This window comes from Paralichthys olivaceus, chromosome 19, assembly GCF_024713975.1.
Source record: "Paralichthys olivaceus isolate ysfri-2021 chromosome 19, ASM2471397v2, whole genome shotgun sequence".
Classification (NCBI taxonomy): Eukaryota; Metazoa; Chordata; class Actinopteri; order Pleuronectiformes; family Paralichthyidae; genus Paralichthys; species Paralichthys olivaceus.
In genome coordinates this window covers 8,461,286-8,481,118 of record NC_091111.1, presented here as the reverse complement: position 1 = coordinate 8,481,118, position 19,833 = coordinate 8,461,286, and the positions used below count along the sequence as shown (strand labels likewise).

The 19,833-nt window shown below is 41.7% G+C and overlaps 1 protein-coding gene and 1 long non-coding RNA gene across 2 annotated transcripts; one reads left to right on the top strand and one right to left on the bottom strand.

Moving 5' to 3' along the window:
* Nucleotides 1–7,729: 7,729 nt before the first annotated feature.
* LOC109632292 (thyroxine 5-deiodinase) lies at nt 7,730–9,463 on the top strand. Its single transcript, XM_020091501.2, has one exon. It carries the CDS (start codon nt 8,022–8,024, stop codon nt 8,826–8,828), a length of 807 nt encoding a protein of 268 aa, XP_019947060.1. The 5' UTR covers nt 7,730–8,021; the 3' UTR covers nt 8,829–9,463.
* A 3,302-nt stretch (nt 9,464–12,765) lies between these two features.
* On the bottom strand, nt 12,766–19,274 carry LOC138405629 (uncharacterized). Its single transcript, XR_011239427.1, has 2 exons — nt 18,264–19,274; nt 12,766–18,015 (listed from the first exon to the last, which is right to left on the bottom strand). It is a non-coding gene; the product is annotated as an uncharacterized lncRNA (long non-coding RNA).
* Nucleotides 19,275–19,833: the final 559 nt, after the last annotated feature.

The following is a 19,833-nucleotide window of genomic DNA, read 5'->3' as shown; positions in this document are numbered from 1 at the left end:
AAATCCCACATTAATATGTTATTTATTAATTTAAAGGAGTTCACTGTCTTGCTTGGATGAGAACACTGATACATCCCTCATGTAAAATAAAAATGCAGCAGCTTAGCTTAACTCGGCTAGCCTGATCCTTTCTTCATTAACATAACGTTTCTTTTTAAACTTAACTTTTAGTATAGATTTAAAAAACAATATATAACTTGGGAATTAGTAAGCTTTAGAGGTGCTGGATCATGGCTACATTGATATCACTCTCATGAGTCAAGTATATTTTACAAGGTTTTTAGCTTTTATATTGAATTATGTGCCTTTACTGTATCCACTGTATCTGTGTTGTGAATGTTAAAACACATGAACATTATATAGGCAAAGGCAAATCTGTGCGATGGCAAATCTAAACATCGTCTTGGTATTTTATCTTTTATTTAATTTTGATAGTCCATGACACATGGATTGTTTCCTTTAATTAGAACTGTTGACAACATGAAAAGAATAACATGTGAATTCAGTTTTGTTCTCATTGATAGTTTTGTTTTCCAATTGGGTCACGTAAACACATCCCAGGAAGATGTATCCAAAGAAAGCCTCTGTTATCGTGGCTTAATAACAAGCATCCTTCGAGATAAAGACTATCCCTGGCAAAGGGTTGCAGATGAGCAAAACATGACTGAATGTCCTGTCCTGTCCAAATCCAAATAACATAGTAGCCTCAGTATGTGGAAATTGGAAATCTCCCCTGGATATTAACTCTATGCTTGTACTTTTCATTTTCACAACAGTATCACATCCAGCCTCAGCTGACGCACTTTGTCCCGACTTTATCTGCTTGGTTTTTGGTGGTGTTTGTCGATGAAAAGTCAAAAGAGGCTCATTTCTGATTACGCTGATAAACCACAGCAAGGAACACAGTGTAAAACACGCCTATCTTCCCAGCGATGACTCTTTATCAATACCACAGATTCGTTATTTTGCCGGGGCTAAATGGCCGAGCCACGTGAAGCCATGCCTCTTTAAGGATGTGCCGTTTGGTGTAGCAGCGCTGCTCTTGCGAACAAAAGGCGCTGGTGATCCGAGGTGATGTATCAGTGTGCATCGAGGGCTCCATGCAGCCACAGGAGCCTGGAAGGATTAGCCTGAGAGGGACTACATGATGGTTGCTTAGTAACAACAAACCTACTAGAATGCTTGACAAGCATAAGGGACAAGGCTGTATTTTAACCATGAATAGTCAAAAGTGCCTTTTATTATAACTTTATCTTGACGAGAAACTTATATCATCAAAATAACAACACAGAAACTTTAAAGTATAGTTGCTATAACAGGTGCGTGTCGTACCTGGGACTCGAGTGTGTACTCAATGACTCTACAGTGGTCCGTGTAGTGTTTCGTCTGGATCCCTGCCACTCTTAGTGCTTAGCTGGAGGCTCTGTCCAGGCTGTTTTTCCTATTCTGGGATGTCCTTGTATGACCTGCGCTCCCATGCCAAGATCCAGGCTGTGTCTAATGAAAGCAGGGTTCCAGCAGTTTTATTTAAAAAAAAAAAAAAAAAGAGAGAAAAATCTCAGAAAACAACAGAATCGAGGCCCAGACCGCCAGGGTTTCATCGAGCTATACTTGTAAAGCTGGTGGTTGACAACGTGAAAAATAGCAGGAGCTGTGGGACTGTGGTGGCAGAGTAGTATGTTTAAAAGAAAGAAGAATTTACACAATTTAAATGCAGCTTAAATTCGTTTTTTAAATTATTTTATTAAAAATATTGTGATAATGATCAGAGAAACTCTAATGTTATTCCTGCTCCTCTCTACCATCTTGTATGATTGATTTATTTTAGTTGTGCAGTGGCCGTTTGAACCTGCCTGTTTGGAATGGGCTGTTCTCTTGTCCTGTGTTACTGCTCTGGAGCTACTTCATTATTATTCCTTGTCATTAGCGAGTCCTCCTCAAACAGTTCTGCAATAAACTTTAACTTTTTATTGTTTGTGTGCTGGACGTTGCATGCAGAGCTTTTTATAAACAGTCTATGGAGCAGAGTGAAGTGAGAAAAGTTTGTGTTCATCCTACCTGGTCTATCTACAATGAAGATTGTGTTTTTATTAGATTAAGCTAGACTTGCTTTATTAATGTTCACTTGTGTGGTTCATATATAAGTTTGAATGATTCACTTTTTATTTTTTACTCTGGCCCATAGTTTATCTGAGGATGTAGAAGAGGACATGTTCAATTCACTTCATTGAACGTGTTGTGTTTCAAAATTGCACCAAACTCAACAATGTGCTTTTTGGGGCAATTTTAATCAGACATGCTAAGTGTGAAGTTCACAAGATGTGCGTATCACATATATAAAGACAGACAGAGGTTTGTGTATATAGTAGATAGATTTGTTGTGTTGTATTTATTTTATATTATTGTTTAAATGCAAATACACAAATACAAATGTATTAGAATTTAGAAAATAAAAACGTATGAGACTGGCTGACTATAAACCTGAATAAGGGTTCCTGAAGGGTAAAAGTGATTGAGCGTCTGGGCTGAAGCACCCAAGGGTTCTGGTGTAATCAAGGAAGTGAGAGTGAAGATAAATCAGTTTCCCAGTCCTCCTGTTGCATTCGTAATCATGTGCTTTAAAGGTATTCAACGGTCAAGTGTGTGCATGTGTGTGCATGTGTGTTTGTATGCCTGGACAGAGCCTGTGATTTAAGGGGTCCGTGACTTGTTGAGTGTCTGTATGTTGAGAATCTTCGCTAGGGTTAATGAGCTTAAGCTTAAACGTCTGCGACGACCTCTCGAGACGTTTTGTTCACACTGGGCTGAACTCACGCTGATCTTAGAAATACTAACGGTTCCAAGAAAATCAGATTCGGCCCAGAGAATTCAACGCTGACCATAAGTTGTCGGCAAGCCAGCACACATGGTCTTTTCTTCGTTTTAGCCTGGGTGTAAACAGCCAAACGACGCCAGTGGTCTAATCCAGATCACAGCAGCAGTTTAACAGAGTGCTGTGTGGAGAGACACATTCACAGGAACTCCTGATTATAGAGGACTCACTGTTAAATTGTTCCTCTATTACAGACTCAGATTAGATACTTTGTGCTAGGGCGGGTGACGTTCCTCGCTTTCAAGGTAAACACTTTGTTTGGCAGCACTTCAATGACCTGCAGTACAAATTACATCATTAGTTTAATATTACATCAGATAAGAAACTCCTCTTGGTTAGTCCATGATGAGTAAAGTGCAATTAGATCATCACCTTCCCTCTGTAACAAGTGTTTAAACTAATCAAGTCCCTTTCTTATTGCTGTCATATGCTAAGCCTTTGTACACACAAATGTGCGTCATCTGGTAAATCCAGATCATGTTAAGACTGGGATGAAATCAATGGAGTGGCCATGTTCGAGTTAGAACGACAGGCTTCGTGAGACAGCACAGTATCTCATCAGTTCACTTCATTACTTTGCTGGATTTTAGCTGCTTGAGGGGTCGTCCATTTGCACATCAGCATCTGAGTCACTTCCATTTCAATGGAAAATGTTCTGTCTACCCCTTTTTTTTTTTTGGAACCGTGATCATCACAACCAAATAGAGGCTCTAGTCCTTTTGAGCTCACACAATATGAAATGCATGAGAGACGTGCACAGAGAAGTTTTTGCAACCCCAGGATAGAGGTTTTTATTTTTAAATGTCAGAGTTGTTTTTGTTTCACGCTATCACAGGACAACAGTTAAACCACTTCAGGCAGGGACCATCTCATGACATTTGAAGATAATGTGATGTAATTCATTCAGGATAGTTCCCTTTCATGAATGAGATCGATACTTAGAATTATATAATTACCTTCACCAAGGAGGTTATGTTTTCATAGCTGTTTATCTGTCTACCTGCATATCTTATCTGTCTGTCTGTCTGTCTGTATTAAACACTTGATTATTTCAATATTGTCTTTTTATTTGTTTGAAAATATTGTGTATTGTTGTTTAACTTCAGCTTTTCCACTTGACATATTTTTTGTTGTTATATAATATTGTGTTAATTTTATTTCTCTTGAGCAGGTATTCATACTGAGCAAATGTTACAGGGTTTTCATATCCACTGTTTATAGGACTACGGTTTTTTAATAGATCTTTTTATTTTCAGACCACCTCCTTTTTTTCTTTAACATTTCTACTATAAGAACTAGAGCTTCTCTCCACTGAGTACCATTCTATTTTTCTTATCTCTTAAGCTTTGAGATAAATCCAGTGAGCTGATAGTCACGTAGCTTTGATGACAATTAAGCTAATAATAAAAAAATGTAACCTCCTAAATGTTACTTATTCTGTTTAGTGTTAGATGTGCAGTACTTGTAAACATAGTCACACTGTAATCCTTGTGGAAAGAGCCTGGTATCACTCTCTACTACTTTGTTTACTAAACAAACCAACTTCACGCTTGCAGATGTGCATGTAAAAGTAGTTGAGATGTGTAGCTGTTGCACATCTGGTTTGTTATTAGTTCTGCGAAACCATCATAGGCCTCCAGTGCCACAGCTGCTAAACAGTCCCAGGTGTCTCCAGTTGGCCTGGGCGTCTTGTGCTGTGATTGCAGGTGTCGGCCTCAAAGAAGTGAGTGTGTGCATGTGTGTGTTATAAAGGGTAATTTAATTTTGTTACGTCTTAAATCGTTTTTTCCAATGGGTGGTTCTGTATCTATGTGTTAATTCCTAAAAAGACACAAAAGCAGTTGTAATGACCAGACAGTTTGAAAGTAACCCTCAGGGCGAGCCACATGGATCTGGAGGAGAAAACAGAAAGCAGCTCATCATGGTTTATAGACCAACTTCCTGGTTCAACTTCAACCCACTTCAACGAATACACTTTCACTGTGGAGTGAAGATTTCTACCCACTATATTTATCATACAAAGTTTGAGTTACCGCTAACGCACAACGTGTCTGATCATCATACTGCCTGTCTGACTCTCTTCATTCAACACACTCAACTCTAAATAATACCACGATAACTGAGTGCTGGCTCCTTAAAGTGGTACATAATGAAAAACAAAGCTAAGGGCCAAACTCTAATTTGGCTTTAAAACCGCCACATGGACAATTTGTGCAAATCTGAAACGTCCATGTATCAATTATGGAGTCAGTTTGGAGTTCTCTCTTTTTCAAGTGTCACAGTGTTCCCAGATCTTAATTATCACTCTCAGTTAAATGTCATCATGGCCTGTGGTGACCGAAGCTTCAAACGTAAGATCCCAGTTGAAATAGATGGGAATTATCCTCTAAAGCCTTGTTGCTGTCCTCAGTGTGTTGACTTCATGTTGAATGAATCTCATTTGCATGGATATGAAAAGATGAGTATTAAGTATTTTCTCACAGGCAGTATATAGCTGATTTCAAGTTGTTTAGATCCGACATTTCAAAAAATCTCTCTTAGCTTAGCTTAGCATAAACATTGGAAACAGGAGGAAGCAGCTATCGCCTGGCTCTGTCCAAAGGTAACACAAACCTGCCTATAAGCCCCTCTAAAGCTCACTAATAAACATGTTATACTGTATCTTGTTTGTCTGATCCGCACAAACAAAACATTGTGGTTTTATAGAGCCATGTGGTGGATTATCTTTTGGCCAGATGCAGTTTCCACTGGTTCCCTGTAGCAACCTCATGGTATTGTCATGTCTTGTGTCAATTAGTGAGCTTTGGAGGCGCTGATGGATGGAGTTTGTTACTCTTAAATAAACCCGTGTTTAGTATTTCCACCTGTGAAGCTGTTTCTTTATACTCAAGGCTCATTTATTCTGCCTTCATGTACGTCAAGAGATACGTCAGTTTCAAAAGATGTAACGGTCGTACTTCCATGCGTCATTTGTGTTGGCAGGGTTGTCAAGTAATGCATCCATTATCTGACAAAAAGAAGCATGGCAACACTGGAGGAGGTTGGTATAATGTACCCCATAAGAAAGAGGTAAAAGTGGCCGGGTTGAAAACAGAAATGATCTTTGGGGGCCTTGATACCAATGTCTAAATTACTTACCTCCAAGGTTATAGTATCATTCCTGGTTGGTTAACTGGCTGGCTGGCTGGTTGGTTGGTTGGTTGGTTGGTTGGTTGGTTGGTTGGTTTACTGGTTGACTGGCTGGCTGATTGGCTGGCTGGCTTTCTGGCTGGTTGGTTGCTTGGTTGGTTGGTTGGTTGCATTTGTCTAGTTTGTGTTTAAATAATTGAGACAGTTAGAGTCTCTGTAATGAGTGATATCAGTAGCACAAGAAGGCTGCTATCTAGGGTTCTTGATCACATGAAGGCTCACAGATAGTAAATCTTATGAACTCACCCTAAACTGTTGGTTTTTCTGTTCATCGGCTGTTTGCTTCTTGCCTCAGAGGACTTCAGTGTTAGTGATAAGGCCGCATTCTCACATCTCAGCAACCACGTTGGTGAATGTGACGTTATCATATCTGAGAGATAGTGTGACCCAGGATTTAAAGCCTTGCAGCTCTCTCTGTCGTGTGTGTCCAGGTGAGAGGGTGAGGAAAATGTCTCCCTTGTGATTCAGCTTGAATCATCACACTTGTGCGTTCACGTCTGATTCTGAAGTACAATGAATCTGTTTATGGTATGTCCTCACATGGCCCAGACATTTCATAAATCAGAGGACTACACCACCTCATCGAGTGCTTGTATTTTTCTCCGCAACCTGATGAAGGAGCTCTTCACACGTCTGCCTCCTCCCTTCTCCTCTTGTCTGCTATCTCCAGATGCCACTTTTCTCACTTATATAAATCTTCTCTCCTCTCTCTGTTGTCCTGACATCTCCCTCCACCTCTGTGTGCTACTCCCTCAGTACCGCCGTCTGCTATTAGGGTCAGCGTCCCCTCCGTTTCTCTGATGTAAGTTTCTGCCAATTGGGATAATAACACGCATTAAAAGCTAAAATATCCATAGTAACAGGGCAGTTTGTGTTGACGATATTGGGCTTTATTTTTCCATCTGTTTGTGGAGGAGACACAAGGGCACACAGGAGGGTAGAGGAAGACAGGAGGGGACAAGAAGGGACATTGATTAAAAACACACACACAGTGGCAGGGAGGGGTTGGGAGGTTCAGGATGAAAAGTCATACACATGCCAGCACTAACAGATCTGCTGTCATACTGTGTGTACGTATGCCTTCCTGTCAACACCTGTGAAAAAGTGGGAAGTTTCAAAGTGAGGTAATATGGCTGACGTTCACGCGACGGTCATGTTAAGACCAAACTGTCAGCGCTTTATATCTCTGCAGATTAGATGAGATTACAAAACACAAGGCAATATTTCTCTATTGAATTTTGTTTGACATTTACTCCAGCGTTTGAGGCTGAGAAGCCTGTTTGCCAGGTCGTCAAGGTGCAAAATAATTGTTGTATTGCTTTGTAAAAGGTGGTCAAAAGAAAACCTGACCTGTAATTTACCGAAAACGTGTCATATTATGAAACTGGTGTGGCAGGTTCATGCTGCCTCTCTGTATCTCTCTGGGTGTTGGGTGAGCTCTGAGGCGGATCACCGAATGACTCATCCAGGTCTTTGCGGTGTGTAGGAAACCAGCGCCGTCTAGTGGCCACAGAGGCTCCTGCACACGTTCAACACAGATCTGAGTTCACAGGCAGAAATGACGTGAAGTCAAATGTTTCTCTCTTTCGTGACTTTCAGGAGCATCTGTGCGTCCAGCTTCAGACAGATCACACTGCTGCTGCTGTGTCACGACGGGATGAGAGAGATCCACGCGCTGTCATGTTGAGTCTTCACGTGTGGACTGGACACCGTGTTCCAGACTCTCCCTGGATGTTCGAAGCCCGGAGTTGACGGGAGGTAATCCCCACCATGTGAGTGGGCGGTGCGGGTACCGGAGGCGTGTTTTTTTTTCTTTTTTTCCATTATTCAAATTCTGCTGTACCTATAAAAAGGGCGCCTGTGTGCGTCAGATAGTTTCTCCAATGGGTAAAGGTGACTAAATACTAGTTTGTCTCTTTCGCCGGCCAAGTCGCATCCCATCGTCTTGGGGGGGAAAGAGATGGTGCACGACTCCGGCGGTGTCCAAATGGCGAGGGCGCTGAAGCATGCGGCGCTGTGCCTGATGCTGCTGCCCCGGTTCCTCCTGGCCGCCGTCATGCTCTGGCTCCTGGATTTCTTGTGCATCAGGAAAAAAGTGCTGCTGAAAATGGGGGAGAGGCAGGACGGCCCGGACGACCCGCCGGTGTGCGTCTCCGACTCCAACAAGATGTTCACCTTGGAGTCCCTCAGGGCTGTGTGGTACGGCCAGAGGCTGGACTTTTTCAAATCCGCGCACCTCGGACGCGCGGCGCCCAACACCGAGGTGGTGCTGGTGCAGGAGGGGCGGCAGGTCCGGATCCTGGACTGCATGAAAGGGAAGAGACCGCTCATTCTTAACTTTGGCAGCTGCTCCTGACCCCCGTTCATGACGCGCCTGGCCGCGTTTCAGCGCGTCGTGAGCCAGTACGCGGACATTGCGGACTTTTTAGTTGTATATATCGAGGAGGCGCATCCTTCGGACGGCTGGGTGAGCTCGGACGCGCCGTATCAGATCCCCAAGCACCGCTGCCTGGAGGACCGGCTCCGAGCCGCGCAGCTGATGCTCAGCGAGGTGCCCGGGGGCAACGTGGTGGTGGACAACATGGACAACTCGTCCAACGCCGCGTACGGAGCCTACTTTGAGAGACTTTACATCGTGAGGGACGAGCGGGTGGTGTACCAGGGGGGCAGGGGTCCGGAGGGATACCAAATATCGGGGCTCAGGGACTGGCTGGAGCAGTACAGGAGCGACCTGGTGAATTCCAAGACACCGGTGCTCCATGTGTAGCTGAGGATGCTGAACCGCCTGCTGCTCTGCCCATTCTGCCTCAGTGTCCAGCCCACAGTGCAAACTATCAGATGCTGCTATCAAATGCTCTCACAGGGCACATTGTGTTGGTTTATTTTTCACGCGTAAAGACATAAAGACATAAACAGGACTCATCGCCTGAAATCACGCTGAAGCCTCTCCCCAGGCTGATATACTGAAACATTGATAAGTTGACTCATTGTGCTTGTCTCGATCGTAATTGATTAATTGCTAATAGCGATTTTTTTTGTATGAAAAAGTGTTGGATAAGTGGAAACTGGATTCAATTAGTGATCACTCTATTTTTCTACTGTGTGTGTGTGTGTGTGTGTGTGTGTGTGTGTGTGTGTGTGTGTGTGTGTGTGTGTGTGTGCGTGCGTGCGTGTGTGCGCGCTCATGTTAATATGTCGCTCCTCTCATGGTGTTTCTATGAAGGTCGGTTTTTAAAAGGCGCAGCCAGAGAACCGACACTGATCTTTTCCCTGACACCAGGAGCGGGTCCATATTAACGGGGAAGCCCTTCGTCCTCCTCCGTGCGCCAAACCATGTGTGTAACATGTTGACAACAATGTGTAACTGAACAAATGTTTCTAATAAATGTCAGATCACTCATCCATGATGTGCTGTTGACTGTGGAACCAACACAAGTTCGAGTTCTTCCTTTGGTCTTTTATTTTTTTTTTGTGGTTTCTATTGTGAGTAAACAGACTCACAAGTTAAAGTGATGGGTTTGTGAAAAACATTTGAGTGATTGCCAGTTTTGTGTTTTTGCACCAAAGTGCAGTTTTTGGGATGTTTCTCACTTGTTTACTTGACTCAGGCCTATTCAGGTCGATGTGATCCACCATTGTACAGTGGCTGCATAGTAATTTACAGCGGCAGAGTTTAATGCTCCTTGTGACTCATTAGTGAAGAATTCATTCTTAATTAACCCACTTTCAGCCAAGACACATGCTTATTAAGGGAGGCTAGAATCACTTTTTATGTGAGTGTGTATGTGTGTGTGTAAAAGAGAAAAGGGCCTTTTCATGTTGCATTCAGGGGTGATCGTGAATCATGACACTGCTGCTGATCAAGTGAAAAGCCAGAAAAGGTCCGATTTTGAAATCTTAACAAACAGGTGCTGTAAGTGCTTATTCAATGTCGGCTATGAAACATAATCATGTTTTTTTTTTCTGGCAGCTCATCGAAGAAGCCAGACTCGTCTAATTGATTCTTCTGTGAGCTGTGAGGCTGCGATGTGGCGTCTTTAATCTATCTTTAACTCTCTCTAACTTTGTCAGTGACACCCCTTCGCCTCCTCCCCCATAAAGCCACTGTGTATGTGCACCTACACAAGCAGGAATTCACTCACACACACACACACACACACACACACACACACACACACACACACACACACACACACACACACACACACACACACACACACACACACACACACACACACACAGACACACACACACACACACAAAGACACCCCTGCCATGTACAATTAGGATTAGAGAGCAATGTGATTACTGTAGATCCCACGTGGGCCTGGTCTCCCTCCGCCATGTGCTTTTTTAAAATGTGTTCAGGTCCATTCATGCCTCGGTTGGCTCCTTTTCGTGTCAGCGTCATGCAGGAGGTAGAGCGTTGACGGCTGACGTGCCCGACCCTGGCCTCCCCTTCTGTCCTCATAACTCTGCACTGTTTCAAAGAGAGATATGAGGGAAAAAAAGAAAAGTCTGTCCCCATGTAAACCTCCCCTGTCTAAATCAATTACAGGCCTTCAGGAGCAAACACAGTGATGAAGTGATAAAAAGAAAGAGGGTCAGTCAATCGGTGTTGTCTGACGAAAGACCTTTTGAAAGTTTCAGTGGTGACCTGACACTAATTGATGACGTGGAAAAAAAAGTCAGAAATCCTCACTATCAAGCATCACAAAGCTTTGTCAGAAATGTTATCTTTAAATCGACTTTCATCATTTCTTGCACAATTCAGACTTGTGTCATTTGCCTTGTTGCAGGAATTTAACAGAGATTGGTGTCATAGTCTTCAAACATGCCACAAACAAGATGAAAATACATTTTTATAGAGAAAACGCAGAAAATTCATCTTAACCCACCTGCTCTGAGATATCTCTGAAGTTTATGTTTGTCCACTGTGGCCGAACTGTGTATTGACATATACTCACTTGAATAGAAGACTGTTGAGATGTACACAAGAAGCGCCTGTGATTTTGTCCTCGTGGAAATCTCTCGTTAGATCAGTACCGGGCACTGACTCCAGGGGACAACGGTTTCTTCGACAATGACTCACGAGTCACAAAATGTGCCAGACATGTATCTGTTCCCTCTAGTCTGGTCTGAGCCCTCTCGCATTTCAGAAACAGCATCTTGCCTTTGGCTAAATAATCTGCCAACCTCTCCTCCCTACCACTGTCTTCGCTCACTGACTTTATTTTTCTTTTCTTTTCTGTCACTAATGTAAAAAAAATAAATCCAATACCAATAATATTTTACTTAAGAACAAATAAGTGGATTGAGTATTTCCGTTTTTGTGGCTTCTTCTGCATTTTTGTTGTTTTTGCTACCATTACCTGCCTGTAATTTTCTTTCAGTTGTGTCTTCATCGTGTCTAACATGCGTTGCATTTTGTGTCCATCTTTGTCAATAAATCAAACAAATGATCACATGTTTGCTTTTCTTCTAATTCAGGTTTTTAATTATTCAGTCAGTTATTGGGTACATATATTTGACCGTTATAAACCATAATCCATGTTATTGCATTGGAGGCAGCTTGTTGCAATGAAATGAAATAAAAAACATAAAATCATCACGCGTTTTCATACTTTATCCTCTTTGTCAAAATGTGATAACAGAACAATATCTTTTGTGCAGACTCTCAGTCACTACCTGTTGACTCAGATCATCATCACTCTCGTAGCATTCTGGGAAATTCTAAGGTGGTGTAATCTAGGACAATAAAATATAAATTACAACAAAATGCCCAAGGTAAGATGGCGCCAAAGAGGAATATTTTGGCAATGTTATAACGTGTTTAAAAATTTGACACTTGCATTTTGGTATCTTTCAGCTCACTCTTTTGGTTTTCTGTGCCACAACTTTAAAGTTTTCAATCCTGTTTCAGAGCAGGTAAGAGGCTCCAAAACCCCAATGAACACTACTTGTGTACTATTCTTCTAAAAGAACTAATTTGGTGTTTTGATGATGATGAAGACTTATATAATAAAAACAAAAAAATTCAGAAAAGAAACCCATGGCCTTCCACTAATTGATCAATTTACTAAGTTGATAACTAAAGTAGTAAAAGCACCCTTATAAAAATAATTGACTGAGAAAAGCACAGGTATGTCAGGTTTGTGCTCAGGTACAATATTTGGGTACATGTACTTAGTTACATTCCACCATTGTCAGCTATTCCATCTCTTTATAAGGAATCGTATTACGATGCAAAGAAATAGGCTAGTAGGACATTTATTATTAGAATGTAATGCTTGTTATGTCATTACACAAAGGGCAACAATGTTCTGTTGGTTGTATCCAGCTAACTTACACAACAATCGGAGAAGATTTCTCACAGTTTCGTCATTAGAATGGGGGGGGGGGGGGGGGGGGGGGGGTTCACCCTGGGTACCATTCGAGCTAGAAGCGCCACTGTTGGTTCAAATAAAATCTGTTTATCTGGCCAATCCCATGACTTTAAATTTAGCTGCGAGCCCTTGAAGTCATATGATGCAGAAAAACAAGGTTTTCAGCCATGGGACAGTGTGTCCGTGTGGAGAGACACGATGACACACTTTACAGTTCCCTGTTTATCACGGGGGGGGGGGTGAAAGTACAAAATGATTCAAACAGGTGCTGACAGTTTCAGAGAAATCTGACGACACAAAAAAAAAACACATCTGTCAGGAACAAGATGGAGTTTTAATAAAAATCCAGTCTGAGGATTGTGGAGCAGGGATCTCTGTTCCTTAGAAGTCTCATGTGATGTATAGAAACACAGATTGCATAACAACATACAGCAGATTAATAATAAATAGAACAGGCAAGACATTAACACTAGGGGTTTGGAGGGAGTTTCATAAGCTGTGCACACATAAGCAATAATAATGAGACTGGAAGAATCAAAGGGGCAGTGAGGAGACATTTTTAACAGGGAGACTCACCAGAGATGACACAATGGTGTCTGATTATGATTTACACTACATTAATACAAATGGAGGTATGATGCTTATTTTCTGTCATAAATATATATATATATATATGTAATGTATATAATGTTCGATTCATTTGAAGTAAAAAAAATGTGAGAGGAATCACTGTGAAACCAAAGCTCAGGAGACAAATAAAGCACATGCTCTCTAAACAGTCAACTTTAGTTGTATTCAAGGCATTTGAAGTAGTACAGCATACAAATAACCAATGTGGCGCAGGTTTACTATACAGTGGCAACAGCAGAATAACATGTGACTAGCACATTTACCACATGTACAACTACTGAAGCAACTATTAAAGCAACATTATGCAACAATCTTACCTTTAAATAATAGCTTCAATACACTTTTTCATTTTGGAAATGGTTCATCTTTCCCATTCCGTGTCACAATGGCTTGTTCTTGCACTATGGTGAGCAGGTACAATTCATTGTGTGACAGCGACTTAAACTTAAGGAAGGAGGAGTTCAAAACTAATGCTGACATGTAGATTAAAAAGAATTAGAAGTCATTAGAAGCCTCATATGATATTTAGCATGGAGACTTTTAAAAATGTTACATTATAGGCATTTTCCAAGTACAATTTCCAGAGTCCAAATTCTTGGATCTGTTGTTCTGTACTGAGTGTAACAAAGCCTCTGAGTCTTTCCTTTCCCATGCTGCTCCTTAAAATTAGAATTAATCAACTTGAGCTGGAAGAAGGAGCACCCTGACTGGTATGATGATATGGTCTGAAACAGCAGTACTGTGCAAATATCATTAAATGTTGCTGCCACTGAGCTGCTGTGGTCCATAATGAACATCTTGGTCAGATCCATCAGTGTTTTGCTATTTCAGATTTTCAAGCAGGCTCTGAATGCAAAGTGGTCAGGAATCTCACGCTGCTGCAGTGGTCCGTGAGGCACAGTGCGTCATCCTGCACTGCTCAGGGTGCCAGGGTGGATATAACCTAGAACAGGTCGCAAGCTTCACACAAAGAAGTGATCCTCTGGGAGAGATGCTTTCTAATGATGCCCAGGCTGGTGTGATGAGGACATTCATTCTGAAATGGCAACTTCATCAAATCCTTTATTGCAAAATTCCATTAACTCGGCTGCACTCCCCATCTCGCCGCAAGATTTCGATTGAAACACTTGACCTGGTCAATGTCATTTTGGTCTGGATGGTCACATACTATATATATATGCACATGATTCAGCTGGTATCTTTTGGACATATCATGGGTGGTGTCCATGATGACCAAAATGAACTGATTTCTGCTTGAATATCACACTGCACCAGCTTAGCAGTTACAAAAATGAAGTATTTATCATGTTTCCTGAAATCTTTCAACATCTAATTGGACCAGAGAAAGTCACTGCTGTCGGGCTGTCCAAGAGTCTCCCCATGTCTTCTAGACAACAAGTTGTAAGTGCAAGTATGTGTCTCTATAGTTGGCTTTAAGTTCCTTGCTTCCCTCTTTCTGTTGCCATAAATTCTTCCCGTATCTCTACCGTTGTTTGTACATGACATACCTTCCAGCATGAACTTGACATTTTGTCTGCAAGTCGATCTCCTCAGTCTCAAACTCTGTTAACCTCACATGGCTGTAGAACGCTGCACGAGCAAGGCTCCCTATAGGCAGAGTCCAAGGTAAAAGAGTATTTCAGAGAGTGAAAGTTTAACTGGGGCAGCACATGGAGAAACACCTGCTGCTGACAGGCCCCAGTGCACTGCACCGATGGAGCCTGATCACATTCAATCATGTCACTGTTGTATTAATAAAAGGGGGATTTCTTCATGCTACGTATTCTGCATTTAATAGAGGTGGGACAAATTCCACAGTCCTTCTATGCAAACATACAGCTGAAGCTAAAATGAGTCTTCAGCAGTCTGGGTTAAGGATTTACCTTTTTCTCCAGTCAGCCATTTCCATGATCATATAGCTATATTTTAACCAAATTCCCATAATATGTGCAAAGGAAAACGCTATTGTTTTGCATTTCGACATTCTATAAGGTTAGCTCTTCTGCTACTGAGGGCAGAGGGAGATCATGTAATTGAAAGAGCACCAGTCAAAGCTCAAAGGAGAACCATGTGGAAAACATGATGAAAATGTGGATTTATGTCTCTTTCATGTTTTCATTTAAAAAGTGTTATATGTTCTCATTTCTTCATAGAAACTTGATTGGAGTTCAAACCACACGCTTCATGGATGGGAGTCGGTTTCCATTGCACTGATTGGATTTTTCTTTTTATCCATACATCAACTTTTCCACCTCAACCAAACATGAACAAACATAATGGTGTTTCCACAGAATGTTTGAACTCACAAACTAAACGTGCAAATAAAAACACGCCTGGTGTGTTCCTTGCTGAGCTGCTGAGAGGGACAAAAAAAGAAGTGCAGAAGCTGATCACACAAGGACAGAGGATTGTGTTTCATCCCTTTGCAACCAGCATGGAGAGAAGGAATGTTTACACACACAACTCCTTCAATGTACATATGGGCATGTGTGTTGCTCAAAGACATGCTGTCTTATGTGTCTTCAACTGGAATTTTCTAATTTGTCCTAATATAATATATTATACAATTACTTTCAGGCTGGTTTGCATAATTTATTGTTATTGTTGTTGTTGTTATAATTACAGGGAAGGCACCATAGTAATAAAACAGATAAAGACAAATACAGACAAGATCATATCATAGACTGTATATAAAGCTGCAGAACATAACAGCTTTCCTAAAGTAAAGTTAAAGTGTCTTGATCGCCCCTGGGGGCTGGCTTCAGAACAGTTCATAAACCCTACCTCCTCCATGTTAGTTGATGGGACATTGACCAAAATAAAAAGTCAACGTACACATCAAATAAATTTTTTAATTTAAATATATGGTCTATGGTTGAAAAGAATAAAACGTACAGATATACAAAACTCTTTAAACTCTTTAAAATAATTAATTAATTAAAATGATGTGAGAGATCTGTAATTTCTAAATAATAATAATGATAACTATAATAATAATACCATATATGTATGTATATTAAACAATAAAAAAGAAATACATTTTGAAAGAGTGGGTTGGATTTGTATAGAAGTAAACATAATAAGAACTATAGAAAAATGTATTTGTGGTTATTTTTCCTTTAATTGAACCACAAATATAAATATTTTAAATCATTATATGTTATTTCTTCATTGCAGTGTAAAGATGGAGTCATGCACTTTGTTATTAGTGTTTGATAACAATGACATGCAATCTACATTAAAGTTCAATGCCAATACCTTTATACCACTATGTTGTACTGTCACTTAAGCTGAAACTGTTATTGAACTGTTTGTTTTGTATGAGAGATAAATATCTCAATCTAGTTACAAAGCTCAGCAACTTTTACAATCATCACTGATCCACAGTGAGGAGCAAGCTGCTGGAGAAATGCTAAAAAGTGATTTGAGTTAGCAGAACAGACAGGAAATGGTGGGAGGACAGTGAAGCGGAAAATAATTAAGGGATGGAAACTAGATGAATCATTCAGTTATGTTTTTTTTTTTTTTTTTTCTCAAATGGAAAAAATGCCAGCCCGGCAGGCAGACACTCTGCATATCACCTCAGCATGGCATCTGTATCCTGGTTGCCATGGCGACGTGGTTGCTATGAGATCAATTTATCCGGCGATCTGGCCGTTGCAGATGTCACTGGGCACTGCTCTCAAAAACAAAGCTTTGGTCAAATTACAGACAGTTAAGACTTCTCATCACTGTCGAGAGAAAAGGTTTTAATAACGACGAGTCTGACAGCATCAACCCTCCTCTGATCATCCTGCTCACGGTGAAGTATTCAGTCAGATGAATGCCATAAGATGATAAAGTCGAGATCAAAGAGCAGCCTGACATACACTGCCCCCGTCCAACTTCTCTTATCTCCCATCCTCCTCCACCTCAGAGCCTCAGCAGTGCGCCGCACACTGCGGGCCCTGCGTGACGCACGTCTCTGCACTTCTGACGTGTGGATCTGCTCAGGAGTGGGAATACCACCTACTTCATGAGCAGACGCTAATACCGCTGAGCTGCGAATGCAAAGCTGTTTACTGCTCTTCTGTCTTCTGCAGACGATTAAAATCTGTTCACATCATCACATGTGGGGACTCGGCTCTCCCATTGAGGGACAAATATTTAGTCCACACGACTTTATATTAAATATTTACTACATTAATACTTTGTTTAAGGGTTGAAAGATTACAACAGGGGTGAGGTTAGGTGTCATTATGGAGAAGTTCAGCTATATTCACCACCAGGGAGGAAATATGAGTCAATGCAATGTCCTGAAGTTTAGGTCCCACCATGACGAGCTTTGTCCCAGTAGTATTGATGACCCTCTTTACTGCCAACCCGTTGCCCATGAACAGAACCTGAGCTCTCCAGGAAATGAGACCAACCACCAAGCTCATGTTTAATAGCTCTGTTGAAGTCAGAATTCAAAATACTGGATGGTTTATTTTCTTTAAATAAAGAAGAAACAACGCTGCATCTTTTGCACTTTTGTCTGTGGTTGGAAAGGGATCCCTCACATGTGGCTCTCTGAGGTTTCTACGTTTTTTTTCCCTATTAATATATATTTTTGGGTAGTTTTCTTGTTGAGGGTTAAGGACAGAGGATGTCGCACCTTGTTAAGCCCTATGACACACATTGTGATTTGTGAATATGGGCTATGCAAATGAAATCTGATTGATTGACAAGTGTAGTTAGCAATAGTCTGTTTACACATTGATCATAGCCCCTGGAAACTGAAAATGAACTGACGGTCTCTGACCTATCTGCAAAAGTGATTTGGTCAGGCGATGTCAGACAAGGAAAAACTACTGATTGAGTATCTCCTTCGTCCTCAGTCCAACGATCAGTTTTGAACGCACCAATCAGGAGCCAGGGTCCAGCTTTACATTGCTTAGTCAGCTCCAATCCTCAGACCTAGAACCAGCAGTTATGTTGGATTAACTATTATTGGTTAGCTGTTCCAGGCCTCCCCCCTCTGCTCCCAGCCCAAGAGGGTGACACAACTGTACCAAGAATTAACACCAGACAGCTGCTCCCAAGAGTTTGTCTTTCTATGAGCAGTATAGCTTTAAAAGCTGAATCTAAGATTGCATCTCCCCATTTTATTGATCACTGCCCCATTGAGAAAATCATTAAATCAATACCAAAGTTTGGAAGGTTACCTTGCTCAAGACCATGCACATCCATCCGACTCTCCACGTGTCCCAGATAAAGCCTGTCTCATCCAGCACTCATATCAGATTTCAACACAACCCTCTGAATCTGAAGAAGCAGAGAAACAACAAAGATCAGAAATAGTCGAAAAACTACAAAAAACATTGGTTCAGAAATCTTTGCTAACAACAAGATAAAGGACCGCACAACTCCTAATCTAATGTTATAACAGCTGATGATAGCAGCACTGGTGGGCCAGAGTGAGACACACAGGCAGGTGCTGTGAAGAAACTTAATACGCTGCTATTCACATGTGAAGTGGGGTCTGAGGACTCTGGTGGGTGGATGGAGGGCAGGAGCTAAACATGGCTATGACATAGATCATAGCAGTGGAGATGATCCAGCGGAGGGAACAAGTGCAGGCAAAGACGAATTGTGACAAATGTAATGCACAGTATCTTATAAAATATATAGTGCTGTGGTACGCACTGACACCTCACAGGTTTGATCCCAGTTTGGCCAAGGTCTTTCTGTGTTGAGTTTGCATGTTCTCCTCGTGTCTGAGTGGGTTTTCTGAAGGTACTCCGGGGTTAGGTTGACAATAGACTCTTATTTGTCTGGAGTCGGACGTGAGAGTGAATGATTGTGTCTCTGTAAACCCCTTTTCGAACGGTCAAACTAGACACTAACACCCACTAACATCTGTTTGGTGTCTGCACAGGGAATGGATACGATCGGCAGGGATGGAAACGAGACGCCCGGGTGAACGCTCTAATTTGACAAGACAGCAAAGTGAGGGAGCTGACGTCGAACATGACGCACCAGAGAAAAAAAAAAGATCCGCTGGCAATGGGAACAGAGTGATCACCCTTTTCAGTGATCACGTTTAAATAAGTAGCGAATACCTGCTAATAAAGGAAGCATACGTCCAGGGTGTAGCCCACATCTCATGTCAGCTGGGATTAGCTCCAGCTCCCCACTATGGAGGGATGGATTGAGTGATAGATGGATTGATGGATGGAGGGATGGAGGGATGGGAGAGTAAACTGTGTTGTGTTGTAACCACTTTAGCCCTTTTCATCTGAATAGAGTCATTCACACAGAGCTTAACTTTACTCGCACATTGTGGAAAATGTGAGAGTCGCAAGTTCAATCAACAGCTGATGACCATGTGAGTTGAAAGAAACTGGGGACAACTGTTCGAGCTTCCTCGGCTGTCCAGGACTGACAGATGCTTCACAAGCATGACAAATAAATTCAGTTTGATAGGCTGCTTGCTTCCATGGAGCTTGGGTTTTATCATGTGAACATGGTTCTGTTTTGAGAGTGACAGGATTTGTTTCTTATTGAGTGAGTTGAACGCTTTCTGCTTTCACGATTACGATTGTCATGCTGGTCAGGAACAACGAACCTCATTCACAACAGATTCCTATTTTCAAGCACATCTAACACCCATCACCACACAGATGGACCTGTGCTGCACTGTGTTTTCTACACCCCCGGCCTGATCCTCCGTTCATTTAAATCCTGGTCATGTTTCAGCTCAGGCGCAGGTGATCCCACGTTTCCACGTAGAGA